The sequence below is a fragment of the Ruditapes philippinarum genome, unplaced genomic scaffold, assembly GCF_026571515.1.
Source record: "Ruditapes philippinarum isolate M1 unplaced genomic scaffold, ASM2657151v2 ctg8454_1_1_1_1, whole genome shotgun sequence".
Classification (NCBI taxonomy): domain Eukaryota; kingdom Metazoa; phylum Mollusca; class Bivalvia; order Venerida; family Veneridae; genus Ruditapes; species Ruditapes philippinarum.
In genome coordinates this window covers 1-25,528 of record NW_026852495.1, presented here as the reverse complement: position 1 = coordinate 25,528, position 25,528 = coordinate 1, and the positions used below count along the sequence as shown (strand labels likewise).

General features: G+C 33.7%; 1 protein-coding gene across 1 annotated transcript; it reads right to left on the bottom strand.

Annotated features, from left to right (window-relative positions):
* Window positions 1-264: 264 nt before the first annotated feature.
* LOC132715006 (U3 small nucleolar RNA-associated protein 6 homolog) lies at window positions 265-23,492 on the bottom strand (the record flags this gene model as incomplete). The annotated part of the gene is given in 7 exon segments (XM_060697981.1): window positions 265-328; window positions 780-935; window positions 2,193-2,299; window positions 2,941-3,021; window positions 12,625-12,810; window positions 16,273-16,350; window positions 23,416-23,492. Coding segments are annotated over 7 exon segments (749 nt in total), but the record flags the coding sequence as incomplete, so codon positions are not given.
* Window positions 23,493-25,528: the final 2,036 nt, after the last annotated feature.

The window sequence follows — 25,528 nt, the reverse complement described above, 5'->3', positions numbered from 1 at the left end:
ACAAAATATCATAACAAGTCATATAAATGCTTCAACTTTATTTACAGTCTCAAGATGGTAGCACAAGTAAGTTCATTTCTATTAAAGTCTGTTTCATATTTGGTTCCACAAAAGTACACTTTAAGTACATAATCAAAAGCAAAAGTAGCAAATGTTTGTTCATTTTTATAGTCTGTTCACACAAATTAACTTGGAATTTAATTATGTAAGTCGATCAAAAGCAAAGAAACCACCCAATTTTTAGCAGTCCATATTATAAGAGTCCTAGTCTTTTTCATTGTACATTTTGGGCCAATCAGAGTTCTTCAGGTCCATAGCACATTGTCTCCTAGATTGAAGAAACAAGTCTGTTCCATTTCAGCTAAATATATCAATTAATCAACTACCACCACTGGTTTGTAGAAGGGTATACTTCTTGATAAATTCTTGATTTTTTACACCAGTCAAGGCTTTCACAGCAAAGGAAAAAGAATGTTTTCCAACTTTGGGCCCGGGTTTTTCCCGGGCTTTCTGTCGACTTTTCCCGTTTTTCATTTAAACCAAAAACCCTGATTTTTAAAAATAATAAAACAGTCTAAAAGACTAATACATTAGGGAGACTTTAAGAAAAAGTGAATAAATGTACAAAATAATACATGACCATACTGAACTATAACGAATCCCGAGGTTTTTTTTTTTGGTTTTTTTTTCTCCAAATCTGAGCCTGCAGGACTGAGTCATTTATTATCATTATAAGCAAACTATGATATACTGATACATGTAAATCTATAAGGTTATACGAGATACAACAATTACCTGGCTCATTGGTACCGTGTTCTCTCACAGCCTCCTCATAGACTGAGCGTATAATTTTCATCTTGGGTTTAGACTGTGCCAATTCCATACTGATATATGACTTGTAAAAATCTGCTGAGACTGGTTTAAACTGCTGTATCCTGAAATATAAAATATTATCCTGAGGTTGATCTCACATATTTCAATGTTGAATGTATATTAATGAAATCAACTTATGTAATTATTTAATCTCTTATTGATGTATTATATTTTATAAATTGTTTTGTATATTGTTGAGGCTCACAGGGAAGACTGGGCTTGCCCATCTGTGTTGCCTCATTAAATAAAGTCGTTACTTACTTACTTACTTACTTACTTACTTATTATTAAATTTCAAAGAAAACTTGCTATCCTACATAAAAACAAGCAAATTCGATGAATTTATATCCCCCGCCGAGTACTGGTTAATATTAACACAACAACTGAAGACATAATGCTTTATTTATATATTAATCATGGCATAAACAGTAATATTCTTTGAACTTGATAAATATTCAGGGCAATAACAGAGCCATAACTTTGTGTTAAATAGTAAAATCTGGAAATGACAATGAGATGTATGCATACTACATAACTAATCAAGGGCCATAAATCTGAGTTATAAGTATCTGACTGAAACAAGGCGACTATATGCACATCTCCTCTTAGTATCCCATAAAGTTTCATTGAATTCTAGCCAGTAGTAGCAGAGAAGTAGCGAGGAAACAAATATTTTTCTATATGGATACTGCATAACTTATCAAGGGCCATAACTCTGAGTTAAAGTGTCTGACCGGAACAAGCCGACGATATGCGCATCTCCTCTTGGTATTGAAGGTTCCCATAAAGTTTCGTTGAATTCCAGCCAGTAGTTGCAGAGAAGTAGTGCGGAAACGATTTTTACTCCATATGCATATTGCATAACTAATCAAGGGTCATAACTCTGAGTTAAAGTGTCTGACCCGAACAAGCCGACGATATGCGCATCTCGTCTTGGTATTGAAGGTTCCCATAAAGTTTCGTTGAATTCCAGCCAGTAGTTGCAGAGAAGTAGTGTGGAAACGATTTTTACTCTATATGCATACTACATAACTAAACAAGGGCCATAACTCTGAGTTAAAGGGCCGGACCGGAACAAGCCGACGATATGCACATCTCCTCTTGATATTGATGATTCCCATAAAGTTTCGTTGAATTCCAGCCAGTAGTTGCAGAGAACTACTCCGGTAACGAAATTCGGATGGACGGAAGGACAACGCCAAAACTATATCCCCCTCCCGATTCCATCGGCGGGGGATAATAAATATTTATAATCAACAATACTTAATTATCATATTAACAGATGATTTCTTTGATAGATTTTATATACCGGTACAAACCTATTGTATATTTTTCTGGCTTGGTCAATTCCATGTTTGAGGTATTCATACTCCAGGTAGAGATTCTTGGCTGGTGTGCTCACTTCTGACCTATCAATCATTGATTTCTGAAATAATGAAAACCATATCGCTATTACAACACTGAAATCTATGTTATTATGCTATTACAGTATTGCATGAGGGAGGCAACTCAATTAAATTAATTTAAACTTTATAGTACTACTTGTTTCCCTTGTATAGTAATACAGAAATAATTTGTCACAGGCTGTAAGTTGTATACTTGTGTTTTAGGATTGAACTAAAAATGTGCTCAAAGGAAACATATGTCCCAACATTCCAATGTTTTGTAGGTCTATGGACAGACTGCATGAAGAGAAGTAGGGGGCCATGTAACTGTAAACAAAACAAAAGAGAACAATAAAGTTCATTCCGTAACAATAGAATAAGGGGCCACGGCCCTCTATAAAACAAAAGAAAATAACAAAAGAAATGGCCCCTTAGTCCATTTAAATGGCATATGTCCGGGTAATCTATGTGCACATAAGTAGTTGAGGCATAAAAATTATGATGAAGCATAAATTGTTCTCAGAACACAATGGAAAGGTCCAATACAATAATTTTATCTCCCCATAAAATAAAAGTAGCCTTGAGCATAAATCATAAACAAAATACATAGAGACTTTATCTGTATCCACCTTAAGCTAAATACCAGATTTATAAATACATTCAAAGTTTGTGAAACTTTTACCTCTAGCAGCCTGACAGTGGTATCAGCAGCATCTATGTTGATAGAGTACTCCAGGACTAGTTGAATCAGGGGCCATGTTTCCTGAAATATGCAAAATTCATAATATTTTCATTTTATTCTGTTTCAATAATAGTTTCATATAATGTTACTGTTGCCATTTATCTAATAAAAACTTTCAAAAGGCATTTCTTTCTAAGAAAACTTACCTGAGTGGAAAATTTACAATTTTATTATAAAGCAAGACAAAAATTACCAAAATTTCATCAATTTCAACCAGATTCAAAGTAAAATTCTTAGAGTAATGTCGGTTTATCATTTACATATCACTTATTATTTTATTCGAGATATTATACGCAAAGTCTCTCTGTGACAGGGACGAGTGTTAGCAAAATGTTCACTACTAAAGTTCAAAATCAGATAAAAATGGAAGACTTTTTTAACACAGGTTAATAGAAGAAGCATTTTCTTTAAGTTAGTAAAATTTAGCCATTAGTAAACCTGCTGTTAGTGGAATGTTCTTAGTCTTTGCCACCAGTATATAAGAGCCAGTCCAGCCTTCAGGTCCCTTAGGTCTGACTAGGTTCTATACTGTTGGTAGCAAAATTCATGTATTTTGATTATAATATTATTAATCTCTAAAACTTTGAATGCACTGTTCAAAATACAAAGTAGGCCAGAACCATTCCCCAAATTCTGCATCTCCCGGTTAGACACTCTAATCTCATAAAAGAGTAAATATGGTATATCAATAAATGTCATAAAACTGAGATTAAAAAAATGTTGTTTTTTTCCCCTTCTTTTTCAACCTTTTCTGCTTCTTTTAACCATGGTCCCTTATCTAAGAGGCTAAATTAATAATTAATAATCAATTTGGGTAAAATTTCCAAAGCTACCCTAATATTTCAGTATCGTATAACAATTTTAAATGACATCTAAATTTCCCCCGAAATTATACATGCAACATGACAAAAGGCACGAATTACAGCACCACTGTGCGCACTATGGCTGCGAAGTATGGCAAATTAAACACATTATAGATTTTATAATGAGGTATTTTTATAATCGTCATCGAGCCATTAATTATTCAAACCAAGTCAAACTATGGTCTTAATCAAGTGAAAAAATTTTATTACTATTGATTCTTCGGAATAAACAACATTATTTATTGTCTGTTACCTCAGGGTATGCCCTCACTAAGGAATTCCAGGTTTTACGACTTATCATTACTTTTTTAACGACCAAATTTTATGTTTGTTTTGTTTGAAATCTTCCCGTAAAAGGATATAAAATGCTTCTGTGTTCTCATCTAAGGTGGAAACTTCTAATTTCTCGCACACACATCAATGCCTAGTATGCAGATATCAGACTTTAACAACAATGGGAAATAAATATCGTTCCAATTGTTCCAAAAAACAACATTAAAAACTTGATTAATTTCAAAATTTATTTCTCTTTTTTTTTTGAGAAAACGAGCAACCGGGTTGTCTTAGAAACGTCTTGTCTTCACACAGCAGCTTTTATTCAAAAGTTCAGAAAAGTTTTAATGGTTAAGCCTTACTACGCATTATATCTTAAATGGACATATCCATTTTTCAATCTTGCCAAACAAATTCATTATTTTTAGGGGAATTTTCAAAATAGGTATCTATTGAATAGCAAACAGTGCAGACCATGATCAGATGGCATAGATGTGCTGGCTGAACTTGGTCTGCACTAGTCGCATGGGTATATTAAGTGCCGCCAAGCAGACTTAGGGCAAAATATCTACATGTGTACTTGTTAAAAAGGAAGGTATAGGTGACCTCAGTTTTCAGGAAGTAGTTAACATTCAGAATGCTAGTTGCTATAACAACCCGTCAGTAGGTAGTCAGCAGGTCAGACTGCCTACCGATCAGTATGTCCAACGGATATGACTAAATGTAAGCTATTCTACATTAAATTTTCAGTATAAAAACACCTTAATTAAAACAGCAATGAACAGTTCCAAAAATTTTCAAACAGGCGAAGACTATTATAAATGAGCCGCGTCACGACAAAACCAACATAGTGTGTTTGCATCCGCGCAGTCTGATCAGGATCCATGCTGTTCGCTTACCAACTCTATTACAAGTAGAGAAACTGATAGCGAACAGCATGGATCCTGATCAGACTTTGCGGATGCGCAGGCTGGTCTGGATCCATGCTGGTCACAAACCCATTATGTTGGTTTAGTCGTGACGCGGCTCAAATATTTAGCAGTGTAGGGTTTACAGACATGTTTGACAGCAGTCTGAAGTTCTCTGTATGGAGATGACATTATTTTGAGATAGGATGAAAATTCATCATCATAAAATGGCCTCTCAGGAGTTAATATATGGTCGCAATTATATCTCAACTATCATATGATTAACATTTAATTGTCGTAATTGATTCATATGTCATAATATATGTCAGTAGAGTATTGTCTGCTTAAAGCGACTTAAGTATCTCACTAAATGCATAACTCATTCACATTTCTATGGGGTTTTATTTTTTTGTAATACTCCACACAGAATGTACCAGATCAACTACCCAATGCTATAGAAAAGTTGTAAGGTACATTAGAAACTTTGTCTGAAAAACATGCATTTCACATTTTCATCAATTATGTAAATTGTATAAACTTGGGCTCGGATTTCAGGGCTTCATGTCAGTGTTTGACACAAGACAAGGAACCCTGTCCTCAAATGCTTGTATTTGATCAATTGATTTGTGTCAGCTGTCTTTCCTGTCATTTTCCTTCCTTTCCTGTCATTTACTGCTGAACCAGTCTACACAATAGAAACAGTCAGTTAAACCAGTCGATATAAAAGATTCAGAAGGGCTTTTAATTGAATTATGAGATCAGAATTACGATCATATTGAGATTATTAAAGCTTCTAGAATTTCCAACAGCTACTTAAAGCAAACAAATTACAGTTACGCTATTCATTACGTCCCTACTTTGATATTCAAAAGGAATTTTGAAGGGCTAAACGGCAGAAAAGTGCCATCTCCAATCACAGTCTAATCACTCAGCTTCAAAAAATTAACAGAAATTTAAATTTAGAATCAACTGATTTACATTCCACGCATGAAATTTAATCGTCCATTCTTAATTAACCAATTATCAAAATTGATGCATATTATGTAAAGTAAGCAGAAAATTAATGCATCAATTTCTATTCTAAAATTACATACGAATGTTAGTGCTAACTGTTTATTTAGTAAAATTTATACAAATAGGAACCCCCAAGGAAGCAAACTTCATCAAGCTGTAACCTTGGTGTTTTTTTAAAAAAAATTCACTTAATACATTTGAACTGGTTTTCAAACACAGGCGAGTATTTAACATTGAAAATGGTGCAATTTAAAGCAGCAATTACATCAAACTCTCCTGATTCTGCATTCATATAATCATAAAAGTACATGTCTGTATAGCTCATTTTCATTTTTTCAGTAAATGGTAAAATGAGAATAATTTCTTTCATAATTTTTTCTTGGATTAAATAATGTTTAAATGGTGTTTCTACCCGATGTTTTCAATTTCCCCTTGTCACAGACATCATATTAAGGCAAGGGGTTAATATATACATTCGCATGCCCCTGCGTACTTTGTCCCTAACTCTTTAATTATGAATAATTCGACTTAACATTATTAAATTACAAAATTGGTTTGTTTCTACACTAAAGAAGTGCATTCTTTATAAACATGAGTGATTTCATTGTCAGAAAATGATGATTAACACTAGCAGATGATGATTTTTAGTTTTACGCTAGACAACCATTTTCATTTTATTTTTAAAAAGCATTATGGTCTGATGTTAAACAATGTACAGTGGTAGCGATTTTAAAAGAAGAAGTTAAAGCAGGGATTATATTTTACAATATCGTTTTTAAATTCTTCAATAAAAAAGTATATGAGCCGTGTCATGACAAAACCAACGTAATGCGTTTGCGACCAGCATGGATCCAGACCAGCCTGCGCATCCGCGCCGTCTGATCAGGATCCATGCTGTTCGCTTACAAACCCTATAACAAGTAAAACAAGAGCACCGCGAGGCGGAGCATTATATGCCCGAAAGTATTTTTTTTTTAAGTAAGGATGACCTTAACCGTTGACCTTTTGACCCCTAAATCAATAGGGGTCTTCTTCCCAATATGGACAATCATCCTATGAAGTTTGAACATTGTGGGCCAAATGGAACTTAACATATGCTCCGGCAACTGTTTTCAGTATCAAGGTAATAGTGACCTTCACCTTTGACCTTTTGACCCCAAAATCAACAGGGGTCTTCTACCCAATATGGACAATCATCCTATGAAGTTTGAACATTGTGGGTCAAATGGAACTTAAGTTATGCGTGGAAACATATTTTTCAGTATCAATGTAATAGTGACCTTCACCTTTGACCTTGTGACCCCAAAATCAATAGGGGTCTTCTACCCAATATGGACAATCATCCTATGAAGTTTGAACATTGTGGGTCGAATGGAACTTAAGTTATGCTCTGGAAACTGTTTTCAGTTTTAAGGTAATAGTGACCTTGACCTTTGACCTTTTGACCCCAAAATCAATAGGGGTCTTCTACCCAATATGGACAATCATCCTATGAAGTTTGAACATTGTGGGCCAATTGGAACTTAAGTTATGCTCCGGAAACTGTTTTCAGTATCAAGGTCATAGTGACCTTGACCTTTGACCTTGTGACCCCAAAATCAATAGGGGTCTTCTTCCCAATATGGACAATCATCCTATGAAGTTTGAACATTGTGGGTTGAATGGAACTTAAGTTATGCTCTGGAAACTGTTTTCAGTTATAAGGTAATAGTGACCTTGACCTTTGACCTTTTGACCCCAAAATCAATAGGGGTCTTCTACCCAATATGGACAATCATCCTATGAAGTTTGAACATTGTGGGCCAATTGGAACTTAAGTTATGCTCCGGAAACTGTTTTCAGTATCAAGGTCATACAGACCTTGACCTTTGACCTTGTGACCCCAAAATCAATAGGGGTCTTCTTCCCAATATGGACAATCATCCTATGAAGTTTGAACATTGTGGGTCGAATGGAACTTAAGTTATGCTCCGGAAACCGTTTTCAGTTTTAAGGTAATAGTGACCTTGACCTTTGACCTTTTGACCCCAAAATCAATAGGGGTCTTCTACCCAATATGGACAATCATCCTATGAAGTTTTAACATTGTGGGCCAAATGGAACTTAAGTTATGCTCCGGAAACCAAATTGCTAACGGACGGACGGACGTACGGACGGACATACCAACTTTTGATATTAAAGAGGTAAGTCAGCTCATAAACTACACCTGGACCAAAGTCCATAAGTAAAATCAGCTCATAAAATCAAAAAAATAGCTCTTAATTTGAATTTTATGAGCTTTTGTTCTTTATTTAACTACGGAATGAAGCTCATAAATATCAAATGTTTGCTCGGACGGACGGACGGACAGACGGACGGACAGACAGACGGACGCCAGGGGGTATAACATAATATGCCCTTTCGGGCATATAAAAACTGATAGCGAACAGCATGGATCCTGATCAGACTGCGCGGATGCGCAGGCTGGTCTGGATCCATGCTGGTCGCAGACCCATTATGTTGGTTTTGTCTTGACACGGCTCATATATATTTTATTCCCACACCCTGTTTAAACGTAGCTTAAAAGGGGCTGAAATTCAACCAGTACAAGTTATGTTACAATCTCATGTTGCTATAATGCAGTGCTATATAGATACCTCACTTTATATTAAACTGACACTTTAATAATTTCTATCCTAACCTTCAATTCCTTTTTCACTATGAACAAAAGAATAAGAAGTTTGACATGTTAAACGCAATGTCAATGCATACTACATGCAAGTGACATAAAAAATGGTCCATAACGCAAACAAAGTGGTTAACTGTTCTTTGAACCGTACATAAATCCTTCAGACATAATCCACGACTCAGCGTTGATCCGTATAAAGACAATATTGATAACGTTTGAAGAATCTGACAGTGTACAAGTGACAGTGACAAGTCTACGTGGAATTAACGGCCCCGTCTTTGAAACGATATTCTATTTCAGTATGATAATTATTCAATCACTTTGATCAAAAGCTTTCTTTGAGATTTCGATATTGAGGTAGTGTTTTATTTTCACTTCACTTTCGGGTGGTTTTAATTTTCAAACAAGCCTGTCATATTTTTTCCGCAAATGTTCTTAACAGTGTTTGTTCATCGATGAAAAGAACCTTCAGTTTAAAGGCAGAGATAACGCAAATATGGCTCTTCAAAATTTGACAAGTAGAATAATCAGGCCCTATATTATGTCAGGTTTAATATAGCTTCAATTCTTTTCAATACTGAAGTATTCTGTGTAAAAAGGCTATAAAAATAGCTAACAAATGTGAATTCAGGAAAAAATATATGCTCTTAAAACGAGTGCTATATATAAAGGGCCATTACCCTTTAAAGGTTAATAGAAGCAAAACAAAAAGAGCATAGTAAAATATTTTTACAGACATACATTTTGTAAAAGGCCAAGATAATATGGAAACTTTGACTAGATTTGTCTTGTTATGGAAGACCCCCTGTGTAATATCACAGGCAACACAGTGCACCTTGGTGGAACCACCAACCTCTGACTTTAGCATGGTAGAAAATTTATCCACTAATGAAATATTGGTAAACAGGTAGATACTCCCCATTATCTCTTTGACAAAATTACAACATGGTCTTTATACTTGAAAAAGTAGGCAATTCTTCATGACACCAATAATCTAAGATAAATGTCAATAATAAAGATGCTACGAGAAACAGTAACTTATTGTGACGGAAGGCAAGACAGACAGACAGACAGACAGACAAATTGTCAACTATATCCTCAGGCACAAACAATTTCAGGGAGCATAAAAAAGCACTGAATTCTGGGAAATATAAACTATTAGAGGTGTAGCCCTGAAATGAAGATGGACACACGATCTCCCATCTGATTGTTACACAGACAATTAGTTATTTTATGCCTCCCTTCAGGGACATAAAAAAGACAAATCAAAAGTTTACAATCAAATTAGCTAAGAGGTTTTATAGAAAAAAAAAGCCAAAAATGACATCTTACGTGACATCAAACTTGTGATAAAGTCACTCAAAATAAAAAACAAGGCAGTTTAGAAATGCCATATTTTTCTCAAAATGATGCCAAAAACTGAAAAATATAAAAAATCACCTTTGCAAATAAACAAAATTTGTACTAAGTCTATGCTTAAAATTTTAATTCAATAGACTTATTCGGGAATTATGAATATTTTGGGTTTTTCCAGCTAATCTGGGTGTACAAACAAACTTTTATAGTTACAGCTTCAAAAATAAGCGCAATGTGTTGACTTATTTGTCAAGAACGGTAAAAGTTTGTTTGTACTGGGGGATTAGCTTGGAAAAACCCACATTTGCCTAGTTCCAGATGTCAACTATTCTAATATGCAGTTATTTTCAGAAATTACAAGTAATGTGGTTTTTGAATATCCAATATTAATTACAACAAAAAGGTTAATACCCAAATTATATCATGCTCCTCTTAGTTCACTGTACTTAATGCTTTGAAACCAGAAAGTAAACAACAAATGAAACTAATGGTACAAAACTTGTCATAAGCTATAACATAAAGGTATTTTCTACTGTATGGCACAAGGAAACAACAATATATTCAGTCAAAGTCAATTTTAATGGACCAAACATCGACGGTCATATGTCGGCCATTTTGAAAACAGTATGTCATTTAAATCTCAGTATTGGTGTTACATTTCAGTTTTTTCATGTTTCAGTTAAAATTTCTACATGTTATTTTGCTTGATTTTAAATATTGAAATTATCCTTACTTTGTAACTCAAAATTTATTTTTTCAACAAACAAGAACATTTAGAAATGGTGATTGTATCAGACATACGCACAAATTTAATGGACTATTGTTGCTTTTTGCAGAAATTTGTAAAATGTTGTTCTGTTTTACGTAAAAATCTAAAGATTTAAAATAGTTTGCACAAAAACTTTGAAGTATAGCTGTATGTATAAAATATGTCAATTCTGATCAATTTTAACATTGGTCAGAGTCATGAAAATATGCCTTTACCATGAAATAAGTGATGTGGAATTAGTGATGTTGAGTATATATATCTTAGGGAATCTTATAAAAACCTGCTGTACTAAATTTATTAATATATTAATATAAAAGTTTAAAAGTACTGGTATATGATATTCTATTTCCATTTCTTTTATTGCTACACAAATAAACAAGTATGAATAATGCAAAAACAGTAAAAACAAGAGCTGTCCGTAAGACAGCGCGCTCGACTTTTTTATTGCTTGCCAATAAAAAAAGTTTTTGCAGTAAAAGGCAATACAAGAATCTCTGTATTTTTAAAGTGAACAATGGCCATGAGCATTAAGATATTTAGTGAAGAATTATTTTACTGAATTGTGTGATACCCTTGAACACTGCAGCAAAGTTTGAAATGTTTAAGTCAAAAGAGGGCTGGTAAGAAAGAAAAAAAAACTGAGTTGAGCCTTAAATAAATTTAATAGTATTAAACCCACTTTGAGAGAATAAGGTATTTTTACGTCACTCAGAACACCTTGGTAAATGACATAATAACATAATTTTTCAAGAAATCTATGCCAAGGAAGCAGTATATTTTTGTACAATCAGCATAATATATAGATTTGACTTTGTATGTGAAAGTATTATAGTTACCTTATAATACAAGTAATAGATAAATTTTATCAAGCTTTTTTAGATGTTGTCAGTTGGTCACAAGTGGATCTCTTTCACACAGGCTGTGGGTGACTGGTTACTTTTCGTGGGTCCACTATGTAGATAATGCGTTGTAAACTGATATTTGAATTACATGAAGGAAGTTCAATTCATTATTTAATGTCATGCTAAATTAAGGGCCATAATTCAAATAAAATCTTTGACAGAATTACCTTCTCCTGGACATGTTTGGGAATCATGATTGTAAACAAGTATTCCAACTTTCAAATTAATATCTCAAACAGTTCAGTCAAAAAGTGGACTGGTACTAAAAACTTAACCAAGATTCTAAGTCGATAAAAGGCCTTAATTTTTAAAACAAATCCTTGACAGAGTTACCTTCTCTTGCGTACAGATGGGGGTAATGATGTGAAATAGCATTAAAAGTTTCAAAGCAATATCTCAAAGGGTTAAGGCAATAAGTGGATTTTACCCATATTCAATGTATTTTCTAAGTCAAAAAGGGGCATAATTCTGTCAAAAACCTTGACAGAGTTATGTCCTCTTGTCTGTTGATGAAGGTCGTGATGGTAAACAAGTATGGTCAGTTTCAAAGCAATACCTCCAATGGTTTTGAAATAAAGTGAGGTGGTACAAAAAACTTAACCAAGCTCAATACACTTTCTAAGTCAAAAAAGGGCCATAATTCTGTCAAAAACCTTGACAGAGTTATGTACTCTTGTCTGTAGATGGAGGTTATGATGGTGAACAAGTATGGTAAGTTTCAAAGCCATACTTGTAATACTTCTGAAATAAAGTGGGGTGGTACGAAAAACTTAACCAAGGTGTGACGCCAACGCCAACGCCGACGCCGACGCCGGGGCGAGTAGGATAGCTCCCCTTTTCATAGAAAAGTCGAGCTAAAAAATCAACTTACCTTCTGTTTAAGAAGATTTTGTGCTTGTTTCAGGACTTCTTGGACCTTGTCCAGGGCCTCATTTCCCATTATCATCAGCGAAAGACATTTGTACCAGAGGTCACATGACTTAGGATGTGCCTCAACAGCTTCTTTAGACACATCTATAGCTTTATCTGGACTGCCAGTGTCACACAGCACATCAATCTGTCAATGTTTAATAATATTAACAATTAAATACAAGAGAGGCACAAATAAAAATAAGAGTATGAATACTTGAAAGTAAAATATTGGCAGTTCGAAGTTTAAACCTTATGCAATATGTCCATAGATTTTACAATTTTTTACAGTGGTTATCTTGCTACTATTCTCATTGGAAAGTCCCTCATTCTTCTGTGTACTAACAGTAGCCCATATTAGGCTTATAGTAGCCCATATTAAGGTGCATTACAACTTTACCCCTCTTTCAGGTATCAAACAACACCTGGGTGAAGTACATTGTATAGGGATGCAGAGTCAATTCCTTAATTCCGGAAATAAGCAGTGATCTTACTCAAGACCTTTCTATTCTAAAGTGTATATCCTACATGATTGACCACTGCTCTACTTAAGAGTTTCAATTAAATTTCCAACCACCAAATTCAAAGGTGGGCTGAGCAAAGACCAGACAGGCATAGATCAAAGATTTAAATTGCTGCAACCTACTGTATTAAGAACAAGTGAACATTCAAATGAATGTTCTGTCCCGGGCGGGACCTTGACCCATAAAACTTTGACCTTTGACCCCATTACCTCTTAGTCGAATTTATCAAAGTGCATGCACCTGGGAAATTTGGACCCTGTATGTAGAAGGACTTCGCTGTTAGCTATAATGTATATTTAATGTCTTTGTACGATTACATAACCTATAAATAACTCAAAAAATAAATAAATCAGATGCAATTCTGTAATCAATTTCACACCAGTCACACTGTTCACATCATTGTGAATTTTAAGTGCATGCGAGTGCATCTTAAACTGATTTTTTCACACCCTCTTAATTGACAGACCCAAGACATTACCATTCATTCTAAAGCCCACTAAATCCAATCTTAATTTGGCACGTGTTAAGTAAATGAGAGACTTCACAGTGCCTCGAGCAACTTCTCATTCCCTTAAACTACTTACACTGCCGAGAAAACTCTTTTTCAATTTAATTGCGAGACATAAATTGAAAGAAACAGACAAAATGGAGTAGTTGTCATGTCAACGAGAAATGTTAATTACGTATGTTCCCTTCATTACCATCTGTAACAAGACAGACATAATCGCTCTCAGTTCTTAAATGCTTCTTTCCCTCATCTCAAATACAACTAATCCCTCCCCAAGTAAGAAAATTAAACGGAAAAGACGAAATCCCAGTGTACCCCTGCTTAGATGCCGGATATTGTGATATTTTTCTTCAAATTGGTTTCTGCCAGACTGAAGCATTTCATTACAATTTTCTTTGGCACTAAAAAATGCCCGATTCAATTGGAAGTAAATGACATGAAAAACTGTCCCGACTGAGGTCTCCATAAATCGAGAGTAATCTGAAGCTTTTGTGGAGAATTTATTTCTCTCAACAATCCTTTATTCCCATTCTCCCCTGTAATTTCAACCTTGTTGGAGACTTTAGCAATACATTACTGCCGTTTTACAGCCTATCAATATTCTTTAAGTCACAATTTTCTCAGGGATGAGAGGACCGGAGGAGATATATCGTAGGGACGTAGGAAGTTCTAAGAGCACAGGACGTAAAATTCTCTGATTTGCCAATTTAACAGGCTATCTATCAATAAATAGCATTCCTGACAATAGTTTTTGCTGGCTTAGAAATAATTCAACATCTTCTGTTTGAGGAAATGAAAGCATTTACTATGATAGCTAGAAGATACATGTAATAAGAGAAATCAAAATAGGACAGCTTAAATTGTTTGTATGTATTTGTCTTTGGTAAAGGGCATTGCTATAAACAGCAAGATCAAAATTTGGAATCTTAATGACATGAACATTAATTCTTATAATTAATATGTTTGACAATTTGTAAATAAATTTTAAAACGTAAATTTAATGTTCAGATAATGAATACTTAAAAGAGACTGCAATGATGATTTTTTTTTATATGTAGAGACTGAAAATACATTCTCAAGATTTGTGAATATCTGGTGTAGGTCTGGGCAGAATTTCAGTTCATTCTTTCTGTCAATAATAATTATTTTAGTTGAAGAATGTGCAACATGACCAAAAATGAAAAGTATTTATAGCTTTTAAACACAAATCAGGCTAATAATCTCAGAAAAATCAATTTTCAATTTAATTCTGAGTATGTTTTATTAGCATTGGCATTCTTTCCATTTCAAGCAAAAATGATCAATGTAAGAATTTCAAAATTTATGTTTTGAGGCTTTTGGAGCTCAAAGATAATATGAAAATACTTTAAGGATAAATAACAAGTTACATCATTTGTTACATTAACCTAGAACTAATGGTTTAACTCAATGTGATTCTACCCCTAGGACAAGGGGCTTAACCCTGTCTGAATTCTATAAACTAAACTGTCTGGTTTATTTGTCTGTTTTTGTTTTTTTGCCATTATCATTATATTGAATTTCAGCTTTAGACAGTCTGAGGGATTAGAATGTAGAAAATCACCAAATATAGCCAAAAAATATAGGACCACTTCCATTGATATTCTGAGAAAGAAGTCAGATATGATTAAAGCATTAAGCTTAAAAAAGTGCAACATGTCAATTAAACAGGACAATTTTTTTTCTAAAAATTCAGTAGGCAATGAGGCAGTAACTGATCATATCAGAATGCAATTAGGGCACCCTCTCAACCTTAATTGGAACAAGTGAGGATTTGCTATGTTAAACCTGGATTAGATGAAAGACTAAAGAAGCCCTAAAGGTGAGCTTAGTACAAAGATATATCACAATGAAACCCTGCTGTATACTCAGCCCTTAAGCTGAAAGAATGAGTTTGCCTAGTTAATTTTGTGTACAAAATGTTCCATGAACTTTCAAAGCTTGCATGGTATTTCTTAGAGAAGTATTAGGTCCTGTTATTTTGAAAATGAAAGAAAAACAAGAAGAGTTTTTCCTATACTAACTTTTTTATATTAACTTTCATTCTATACTAAAATACTATGCCAGTATTTGCCCAGTTTCATGTACTCAGCCATCTATATTCCAGTGCAGACCAAGACCAGTAGGCACATCCTAATCATGGTCTGCAGTATTAAATATTTCAAAATTTGTCTAAATTGAAAGATAGACAAGTCAAGTTAAAGGAACACCACCAAGGTCCAAAAGCCAAGTACATAAAATTTGAATTTCTTGCATACATTAGCTGAGGCACTTTAAACAGACAGATATGCAAAAGATAATGAGAAATAAACTCAAAAACACATTTAAATCGTATTTTTGTGCTATTTCTAAACCAATTTTGGTGGGGCTGGGTCATTATTCACAACTGGAAAAACAGAGTGAGTGAATGATCTGAAATTTTGCACACAAGTTATTGGTCTAGACCTACATCAAATGGAACATTAATCTCGAAAAATTATTTCCAGTCCCATCACATCAAAAAATCTCAGTGGAGTCCCTTTAAGAAGTTCAGCAGGGTTCTGGTTAAAAATAAACATACCCATTTCAGATACAGGCTTGCTTCTAGATGGCCAGCATCTCTTGCTCCCTCAAACACAAGAAGAGTTCTCTGTAACCTCTGTAAACAGAAAACATATCATCAGTATAAATATGCCTTGATATCACTGCCACCATCAATCAAATCTATGTTTGCAGGGCCGCCATTCATCACCAATGTAGACACAAATCTTTATGTTTTATCATTGATATAATACTTTCCCTCCTCAGAGTATTTCCTTGATTTAAGACTTAATGAATATGGTTAATAGTTTGTAGAAAGATGCAGCTAAAAATAATTACCCAGGAATAATATGAATATCATTCTTAGCAACGAAAATAAAAACAACTTTTCCTAGAAAATTCTAGAAATAGCTAAATAAATGCTATTAATATTCGCACTTTGAACAATTTTCTCATGAATAATAAAAGCATTAAAAGCGAAATCTTTCATGAATTTTTTGGAACTATTATACCTTCTCCTCCTTTATTAATTACTTGTGTTTTTAATTTTAAATCATATGATAACTTTGCTGCTATACTGTTGTGCACCTTTTGTGCACCTTTTGCGCAACTCGGTGCATTAGCATGAGGATTTTAAGGATTTACATACGCTCATCCTTTATTAATAACTTGGTTTTTAACTTTGATAACTTTTGAAGCTTTATTGTTGCTAGAAGACCTTTTGTGTACTTCGTGGCATCATGATATCATGAAGGGGTCTTAGGTAGAACATAAGCTTGGGTTATAGCTTCCACCCAGTCATTTGATCTCTTATAGGTCCCGAGTTGGAATTGAAAACAAGACAACGATGGGCAAACAGTTATCAATTAAGATGGTAAGCTCAACAAAAAAGAAAATACAGCTAACAATTCACATGATATAAATGTCATTGCCCCTATAGATATTTAAAAGAAGGTTAAAAATAGGTCAGCCAAATTAGTAAGACAATTTACAAAAACAATAAAGAAGACCAGCACAAACATCAAACGGTATGTGTGTGGCCTTTTATTTTATCTTCACATGAAACAAAAACAAGAAACATGGCAATGCCACGAAACCAGGTTTTCAATTATCTCCATTGTAGATAAATATGTTGTATTTGAAATACAAATACAAGCAATAAACAATGTAACTATGTGCAATGTAAAACATGAATAATGTAGGAGGAATTGCCACAGAAGAAGTGTTCACTATATATTCTGTATAAGGAAAAAATATATTCTGTATAAGGAAAAAAAAACAAAGGGCCGTAATTAGGTCAAAAATTATCCAATTACAAAACCTCTACAATATGCGCCAGGGCACTTGATGATATGGCTTCTGTGAAAGTTTGAACAAAATCTGTTGAGAAATGTAGGACTAGTTCAGCACAGAAGAATTTGATCATTATATATTGAGGAAAAAAAACAAAGGGGCATAATTAGGTCAAATATTATCAAATCACAAAACCCCGACAATATGCGCCAGGGCACTTGATAACAAAGCTTCTGTGAAAGTTTGGTCAAAATCTGTTGAGAAATGTAGGAGAAGTTGCGCACTGTAGAAATTGTTCACTATATATTCTATATAAGGAAAAAAACAAAGGGTCATAATTACGTCAAATATTATCCAATCACAAAACCCCGATAATATGTGCCAGGGCACTTGATAACAAAGCTTCTGAGAAAGTTTGGTCAAAATCCGTTGAAAAATGTAAGAGGAGTCGCGCACAGAAGAAATTGTTCACTATATATTCTATATAAGGAAAAAAACAAAGGGCCATAATTAGGTCAAATATTATCCAATCGCAAAACCCGGACAATATGTGCCAGAGCACTTGATGACAAAGCTTCTGTGAAAGTTTGGTCAAAATCCGTTGAGAAATGTAGGAGGAGTTGCGCACAGAAGAAATTGTTCACTATATATTCTATATAAAAAAAAAACAAAGGGCCATAATTAGGTCAAATATTATCCAATCACAAAACCCAGACAATCTGTGCCAGGGCACTTGATGACAAAGCTTCTGTAAAAGTTTGGTCAAAATCTGTTGATAAATGTAGGAGGAGTTGCGCACAGAAGAAATTGTTCACTATATATTCTATATAAGAAAAAACAACAAAGGGCCATAATTAGGTCAAATATTATCCAATGGCAAAACCCCGACAATATGCGCCAGGACACTTGATGACAAAGCTTCTGTGAAAGTTTGGTCAAAATCCGTTGAGAAATGTAGGAGGAGTTGCGCACAGAAGAAATTGTTTACGCCCGCCCGCCCACCCGCCCGCCCGTCCGCCCATCCGCCCGCCGACATACCTTAATCTAATAACCAGTTTTTTCCTTCGGAAAACCTGGTTAAAAACCATATGTACAACATTTTATGTTACTTTTTCAACTTTTCAAAGTTGTTGGCAAAAGATGTTATCCAGAACAGGGCAAATGTTGGTTTTTCCCATCTAATCCTGGGTTACAAACATTAAGCTTCATGGTGCACTACTGTTCACAATACAATTATCATCGTATTGCACTTATTAACAATATACAAGTATCTATCAAGTTGTAACTGAAAGTTTGTTTGTATCCCTGGGATACAAAAACCCCACATTTGCCAAGTTCCCGAGTATCTATATTCTTGCATAGCAGACTGGCGTTTCTGTATGTTTTACTCATGCAGGAAATTTCATCTGGCATGGGGGGTGCCGGATAAGTCGCGTGCCATATAACAACGTCATTTTAGCTCATTTTATGAATGAACCACATTAAAATGACGTCATTTTAGAAGGGAACTATGTGCCTAGGATGACGTCATCATTATTACAGTATATATAGCAGTTCTCAATCTCCATAGCACTGGCTCAAGCAGCTTTCAATCTGCTGGAGTCAATGACACTGAAAAACCAGAAAAAATATAGAAGTACTGAAGTAAAGTACAAAAACCTCATATAAAGCCATAAACTGTCTGCAAGAGTTCAAACAGCTCGACCATGTAATTAAACATTTAACATTAAAACACCTTATTTATTATCAACAATGGACTTTTCTAAATTCAAAGGGGGAAGAGTCCATTTAACAAATTTTTATTGATATTTCCAAATTATTTAACATCAATAATTATATTAATGAGTTGGTGCAAAACTGTCGTAACTAAAATACAAAAATTCAGATAAATGCATGTATATGACAATATTGTACTAATCCCTGGGATTCTCGTTTGATAAATACATATTTACATATGGAGGGACTTTATTAAGTTCAATGTTATAATTAAAGCCAAGTTGTACAAGTAATTGCGACCAAAACCGAACAAAGAGCCATAAAACCGGCCTTTGTTAAACTCTGTTACAACAAATATAGTGTATTAATCTCTATATTAATAACATAGAATTAACTCAATACTTGTACCTCATTATTTGTAAAAATCACTTTACATCAAAGAAAGCAAGTACAAAGGATGAACGAGAGACCGATTTGTCAAAAACCTCATAATCGGACGAGATAGTTTAAGATTATACTTATAATTGGCGGATATTCGGGACGTGTTCACATTAAATTACAAGAACAGAAACCATCTATGAAACATTTAGCATAAATTACACCAATTTACATATGGTTTGATAGATGTTGTATACTTATTATACTTAATGCCTTCCGCTTACCTGGTTATAAAATTCTAAGTACATTCTAACCAAAATAACGCATGAAAAAACTATAAGAGTATTTAGTATTATTATAGATCTAGCACCCACTCAAAAGTTCTAAAGTTCTTAATTAACTATATTATTTATCAGAATGAAATTGGTGTAAAATATTACTAAAGGTTGGGTGTATTTAGCACAATTTTTTTTTCAGACGTATAAAATGAAGACGTACTTAACCAACTAACATAAAATGATAATTTGTACTGAAGATATCTCTTCATCATAACAAGTTTTTAATGTTTTATGTCAATATCTAACAAGTTCTTTGTGAGAGAAACATTTTTTTTTTTGTTTCAAACAATCTTCCCAGAATTGCTTTATTTCTTTTTAACTATCTGATAAAATAATGTAAAATTTAAATTGCTTTATTTCTAATTGCAAATAATATCCTAAAATGTATTTGATTTTTTAAATTTTAAATCAAGTTTCCTCTTATAAACTCTGATGTGTGGCATAATACATGGTCTAGTGGCTAAGATATTTGCCTTTTTACAAGAGGATTGTGGGTTCAAGCACTGCACTCTGTGAGTACAAGCAATTCTCAGATTAGGACCAGTTTCTGGCTATAGCTCCAGCGCAGAAGGTAAAAGAAATCGATATAAGTTGCAAGAACACCATAAAATGAACATGTTCAAACAAGTCTGATGAATATTCTAAGGTTAACAAGTGTAAAATGACCTTATCTTACAACATTATAATATTATTTTCACCTTAGTGCAGTAACGGGTTAACTCCTATTGAATATAATAGGTGTTAGCCTGTTACGGAACTAAGGTGAAGATATTTTCTTTGCATATTTGTATCAGCTGTAAAGATTTATTGATGATTTTACTGAATATGGTCCACTTTTTTGCAAGCCTAATTGATTGTTGGAGTTTTAACCGGGGATTTCATCAACTCAAGTCATAGTGTCAAGGTATCAAAATTCAAATTATCAGCTTACATGATTACCCATAGTAATTGCTATAATTATTTATTTTTTTGTATTTATAAATGAACAAACATATTGAAAGGCGGCCATTATTAGATCAATACCTATCAGTTTTCATGTAACAATTCAGAAAATGTAGCCACCCTGTCTCACAGCTCCATTAACGTATAATTAATTAATCTAATTGTTCTTCCGTTAAAAATAAATTAAATTCTTAAAATATTAATTGTCACTGTTGTCAAACTTCATATGAACAGATAAACCCAAAACAAATTTTAATTGTTATCATAAAGGGGCAGCCATGGCATTGTGGTTAAGCTATTTGCCACTTAACCTAGGCTTTCTGGGTTCAAGCCCTACTGGGGTCATGAGCAAGACTATTTCCTCAGATCAGATCTGTGCCATCAGATCATGGTCTGCACTGATACCTATTCGATCAGAACTTATTATGAAATTTTCCCTAAAAATGATGAATGGTTTTGTCTATGATAGAAGATGGACAAGTCCATTACAAAAATTTAGAATGGTAAAGGTAAGTAAGCAAACAAATTTGATATAAACACTTTTCTGGTCAAGAACGGGATGTCCAGCAAGAGTTATATATAGGACTTGTGTCAATACAAGACAATTACAGTTAGAATCATCATAATAAATAATTCAACATCCAAGACAACATAAATACTGTAACCCAATTTATATTCGCGAATACAAATTTTCGCGTTTTGCCGAGGTCGGACATATTCGCGAATATTAATTTCCGCGTTTTCTTGATTTCCGAAAAGAAAATTCGCGGATTGGAAAGTCCGATGGGACCGTAAAATCCATTAACCGACTATTAAACTTCAATAATTGAGGTTATTATTGGTGTCTTAAATGGGATTAACAATACGCTAGTCTTATATTGTATTGGTAAGTGAATTGTGATCACAATTCAGCAAAACATTTTCTCTATATATGTACATGTACGCATCGTTCGTCTTCATTTCTAAACGTGGATGTTTATTTTGATTGCTATATTGACATAGAGTTCCTTTGATATTTATAAAATAGTAGTAGTTACTTAGTTTGTGTTTTTATTGCTTTATGGCAATATTCATAACAATTCATTACTTCCTAACAGGTGCCCGTATAATTCGAATATATCCGGTCAAGTAGCTTTGCATGAACAACGTCTAAAATAAAAATTTCTCTCCAATTTATTCGCGAAATCGTGCGGACTTATTCGCGCAAACAAATATTCGCTCTTCGTGGCCATCCGGGAATAAAGCGAATATTAATTGGTCGCGAATATTCGTTGGGTTACAGTACTTCATAATCCTGTTTGTTTATATGATTGGGTTTTATCACATCAACACAGTATAGATCATATGGCGATGTACCAGCATTACTGGTGGAGGAAGACCTCAGGTGCTCTTTCATGCATAATTTCAGGCACAAACGGACACCAGAATAGAACCACCAACGTTCCTTATCAAAGCTAGCTGGATAGCTCTCGCACATGAAAGAATCCAAAGTCCGTGTAGGGATTTGAACCCACAGCAGGGAGGGGCAATTGGTTTGAAGTGAATGACCTTAATCACTCGACCACAGATGCCCGAACACAACATAAATACAAATCAAGGCAAGTACATATACATGATATAGGGGCCAACAATGAATCACTCGCTCAATCAATAAATCAAAATGTGATGCTTATAATAATTTGATTAAAACATGGTAATGACTTTACAAATTGCAGGAATAATGTAAAATTGTCATGTCAAGGTAATGTTACATTCAAATTGAACAACAGTCAAGTTCTTATATTACAAAACTATTAATCTAAATGAATTAATTCTGAATTAATTGATTAAGAATGCCTTTTGCTTATAATTAATCATACAGACTTCTGGTGCCCCCCAGAAAACGAACTGCTATAAACTTAATACGGTAGGTAATTTCCATAACAGTTTAACTGCTTCTTGTCATGCAATCTGCTAATAAATTCAATAATATTATATGTTCTCGCATGACGTTAATTCAATTAACAATGAAGATATGCACTGGCCATTAACTGCGAGGTATGAAACCTTTGACCAAACAAAAAGTGCTATTTTTCCTTGAAAAGAAAAAAAAACAACAATGAAATCAAGTTTAGTTTTAATTATAAGATGAATACCGAATGTTTGATAATCAATTTTGTAATAAAATGACATAAAAATTTAATAATCTTTTTACCAGGAAAATATAATATATTAAAAACTGATTTAGAACTGTGTACATGTACATGACTTTGAACAACTTCAGTCTGTATGACATAGGTAAATTTGTCTTATGAACTTGACCATCATAATCCATCTAACAGGACAAAACCATTTAACATATTTGAGAACAATTTAAATGTAAGTACTGACTGAAAAGAAATAATTGCCATCCATGACCAAACGGGACGGCACAGATGTGTTGGTGGATCTTGGTCTTGGTAGAGATGTGTTGGCTTATCCAGTCACGGCCAGCAGACTTAGCTTAATATATTGTTTTATTTCATATACAGTCTTACCTGTTTCTTGATGGAATTTTTGGCATTCTTCTTCAATAGGTCCAGGCATGCTGTGATATATAAACTCCATATCTCATCTGAAAATATACAAAATAATAAAAATTTATTTTAGGTTTTCTATCAAAATTTTAAGTCTTTTTGAAAATTATCTTCTCTATATTAACCACAGACTCCCCTCCACTTTTATGTTGAGAGTCAATGGAATTTAACATATTTCCACATAATCACAATCTTTTGAAACCATGTGCTGCAAAATTATGGACTCTGTGCTTTTCAAAAATTAATGCATCCACCAATGTTCCATAAGTTTGCTAGATCGACTATTGAATACTAAGCTACATAATAAAATGGCTCCAGTTTATTTTTTTTCAATTTTTTTTTTTTTAAAGTCAAACTTAGAAAAAGAACGATAATAGAGACTTAAGTTCTTGGCAGACCATGGGCACTATTTCAGGTAGAAATTAGTCTTGCTTATACCTGAGTAAAATCAATAATATTTCTTCATTAAACCAAAAGTGATCAGCCTATTCCAGCAGTAGAGCTGCACAACCGTTGGTATCTCAATTGTAAACCATTAAACTTTGAATGGACTGTTCCAATTTTAAAGCAGGGCAAATCTATTTCCCAAATACAACAGGGCAAATCCATTGAACAAATTAAGCAGGGCAAATCCATTTAACAAATCAGGCAGGGCAAATTCATTGAACAAATTAAGCAAGGCATATTCATTGCACAAATTAGGCAGGGTAAATCCATTTAACACATTAAGCAGGGCAAATCCATTGAACAAATTAAGCAGGGCAAATCCATTGAACAAATTAAGCAGGGCAAATATATTGCACAAATTAAGCAGGGCAGTTCCATTGAACAAAGCTAGGTAAAACTTATAAAGCTTGACTGAATCTCTTTGTCATCAAATTTGCTGCATTTATACATAGCAGCAGACCACCCTTATTCTCGAAAAGTCATTTCATGTCAAGCAACGATATAAATGCAGAAATTTTGTGATTACACTGCATTTCTTTTTTTCATAACAACTTTTGTCCAACATATTTCCTGAATCTTTAATTCTCAATATACAGATTATAAATGATGTAGAACCAATTCAATAAAGGCAAGATAAATATGGCCAGACAACCTTCTTAAAGGAAAAAAATAGCTAGATACACATACAGACTTGATCCAGGATATCTGAAAATTACACTTTGGCAATTCTTGTAAATTGAAATGTCTGATTTACTGCAAATATATAGATAAATGGATGAAAAAGTATCTTAGAAGAATTGTTTAGAAAATAATGATTCTTGAATTAAGAACCTAGGCATTTTCAATGGTTACCAATTTCATAAATTTCTAAGCAAAATCCCATATAAAATAAGCCTTAGTCATCTTAAATGTGGGATAATTTGTTATTGGCAATAAAAATATAGATCTTTTTACTTAATACCTTATGGTTGACAAAATAATAAAAACTGTTTCCGGAGGTCTTGCAGACATAGAAATACATACACATAATACATACACATTTACATTTCAATGTTTACAATTTTAAAGTTGAAATGTTGAATTAAAACTGAAATTAATCAAGTTAAAATAACAAAAAAAATAACATCATTTATTTTAAAAGCATTTTTTAATGCTTTAATCTATCTGACTCCTAACTTTTAATCACATGCTCAGAATATTAAGGAAGTGGTCATATGTGTTTTTTTGGGGGGGTTTTTTGTGATTTTTTTGCTATATTGTGGGATTTTCTACATTCTAATCCGTCAGACTAGACTGTCTTAAGCTTAATTTTAATATAATTGTAATGGCAAAAAACAAAACAGACAAATAAACCAGACAGTTTAGTTTATAGATTTCAGACAGGGTTAAACCCCTTGTCCTAGGGGTAGAATCATTTTGACTTGAACCATTAGTTCTAGGTTGATGATTGCATTTTTCCCAGCAGAAGACAAACACAATTATTCCAAAACTTTCCTATTAATGGCATATTTTGTTTGTTCATGCTGCAGTTGAAATTGCTATAACACATGGCTGGCCAGGTGCTCTTTGACATTTCTAATTAATTGCTGAATTAATTTCCTCTCAACAGCACAAAACTTTCCCTTTT